At 39.6% G+C, this 2,397-nt stretch overlaps 1 protein-coding gene across 1 annotated transcript in view; it reads right to left on the bottom strand.

Moving 5' to 3' along the window:
* Nucleotides 1-65: 65 nt before the first annotated feature.
* LOC103143425 (B-cell scaffold protein with ankyrin repeats) overlaps nt 66-2,397 on the bottom strand; it is a 20,491-nt gene continuing 18,159 nt past the window's right edge. Inside the window, exons 11-15 of the mRNA XM_016675214.1 lie at nt 1,584-1,765; nt 854-911; nt 727-756; nt 399-478; nt 66-272 (exon numbers count right to left, since the gene is read on the bottom strand). Coding sequence (XP_016530700.1) covers nt 246-272; nt 399-478; nt 727-756; nt 854-911; nt 1,584-1,765 — 377 coding nt within the window. The 3' untranslated portion in view covers nt 66-245. The remainder of the gene's footprint in view (nt 273-398; nt 479-726; nt 757-853; nt 912-1,583; nt 1,766-2,397) is intronic.

Genomic DNA, 2,397 nt, shown 5'->3' with positions numbered 1-2,397 from the left:
TTTCCAGGTTCTGAAATCCTTTAAATCCAATCTAAAGTGTACAAAAAAAAAAAAAAAAACTGGATGCATACAAAAAAAAAAGTGAAAACTCTGTGGGGTGTGATTTCCTTTTTCATAAGCTGGCCGATTCCCATAACATAGAAACTAAAACAGAAAACTTTGGTTTCATTGGATGTCCACGTAAAGAAGAGAAGCGTATTTTGGGGAAAAAAATTATATCTTGTAAATAACGTTAACATGCACGTTCACCGTTTGTGAGCTCTCCGAAAGCTCTGCACAAAAAAAAAACAAAGCAAAAATGTAAAAATTATAACTATTAGTTGTACTTATCAAATCAAATATACAGGCCTGTAAATAAAACGGTTATTTGTTTTGCTACTGTAGGTCAAACTTTTCACCTGCTGCTTGTTTAGTGGCTTTGTGTAAAACCCAGAGTCAGACGGCTGGTTTCCTCGGCGACTCTCGTTCACCTGATGGCCTGAAAGGTGGGAACATTACTCTGTAATGTGCAGAGAGCTGGTAATTCTGGGAAATGAAACCCCCCCTATTATTGCTGCCGAAACTCTTTACATCTAAACTCAGCACCGAGGATTTGACTAAACAAATCCCGGGCCTTCTCAGAGGATTAAATCCACCCAGCTCTAAAACTGGGACTGCAGGAACTACAAAGGCATGCAAACACAGGCCTCCACTGTTCTCCGAGATAAGGCTTTTAAAAGGACTCACTTGGTGTAAGGTGAACATTGTTGATTTTATCTGCAAGGGAGAGAAGAAAGGCATTTTCTACTTCCAGTTTGGAGCACAAAGTCTCTCTGTGCTGACACCAAAACTTTAAGGACGGCGGGATATTTACCGTACACGCAGTCGTCTCTGTTGTTGATGACGCCGGCTCTCAGGTGACTCAGCTTCTCCTGCGGTGATAAAAACAGCGTCTTCTCTCGTAATTTTCCTTTTGACACCCTGAGGTGTCTGCAATGTTTGCAGGCTTTTATGCGGCGTAGCTGCAGTGTTCTCAAAATGGCACTTAATCAACTTTTATGAGTTTTTATTCAGTGTTCAGAGCAGAGGTCTGCAGCTTTCAGCTCTGTGCTCTTCATAAGTTAAATGATAACGAAGCAGTTATTCTTTTTAAATATAGGTTTAATATAAACATTTTGTTTTTAGTAATTTTTCCCCTTCAATTCACCAAGCAGAATGACACGAAAATATGTGATATATTTTACATATTTTCATTATGATTATTATGTTGGGAACTACTTTATGCTCATAATTTCCCATAAATATCAACAATACATAGGTAAAGTTGCTGCAGCAGCTAAATAACCAGGCTGTACCATTTTGTTGCATGTGTTCCTATTAATATTCTGCGCATTGAGCTCAATGATTTACAAAACAACAGAGTAAGAATAAATAAGTTGCCTTACATTTCACCTAAATGACAAAGCAAAAATGATGTAAAACCGTTTAAATGTACGTAAAGCTTTCTGCACCATTTTCCAACAAAGCCTGCAGTTCTACCGAAAGGGCCAGACGAGGTTATAGATGCGTTGCTTTTTATCAACCAGAGTGCTGTGAAGTCCTACCTCCTGCCTGTTAACGGCGCTCTTTTTGACCTGCTGCTTGTCGCTGATGTGATTGAGAGCCTTGTCCATAGAGAACGAAGCGGTCTTCATCCTCTGCTGGAGCTCCGCCAGCTGTTCGCGCTGCATCTGATTGGGTATGAAGGTGTCGTAGGTGGCAGAGGCGCCGCCTTCTTGTCTTTGAGCTGCAGTGCACAAAACCGGCATCTTTTACTGATCAGAACATTTCTAATAAAGTAAACGAGTGTTCTATAAATCAAAGTAAAGTCGCTATTTCAAATTGGTTCTCTCGTACGAGTCCACCATGTTTACAAAAGCAAATTCTGCTATTCTGCGTTTCAGACGCAACGCTGTTGATTAAAGTGCTTTTTTATTTATTTTTCTAACTTGCTGACACTTTTCAGCACCAGTTTCTAAAGTGACTCGTTAAGTGACAGTTCTCCTTACAATTTGAATTCAACAAAATACAATAAATGTTTCTGAACAACCCAGACAGAAGTGTGCTTGAATGTACGTCTGAGAAAGAGTAATTGATCAATTTGAGTAAGATCAGTGGTTCTGATCTAGTGGGTGGATGGATGGATGAATATTATATGTATGGATGGCTTAGAGATTAATGGGTGGAAATATAGTTTAATGAATGGATGGATGGAAAGATGGACAAATCTTGGATGGATCTTGGATACCACCATCCAAGATCCATCCAAATCTTGGATGGTGGTATCCATCCAAGATTTGGATGGATACCACCATCCAAATCTTGGATGGTGGTATCCATCCAAGATTTGGATGGATACCACCCATCCAAATCTTGGAT

The sequence above is a fragment of the Poecilia formosa genome, unplaced genomic scaffold, assembly GCF_000485575.1.
Source record: "Poecilia formosa unplaced genomic scaffold, Poecilia_formosa-5.1.2 Scaffold111, whole genome shotgun sequence".
Taxonomy (NCBI): domain Eukaryota; kingdom Metazoa; phylum Chordata; class Actinopteri; order Cyprinodontiformes; family Poeciliidae; genus Poecilia; species Poecilia formosa.
This window is presented reverse-complemented; position numbering and strand designations above follow the sequence as displayed.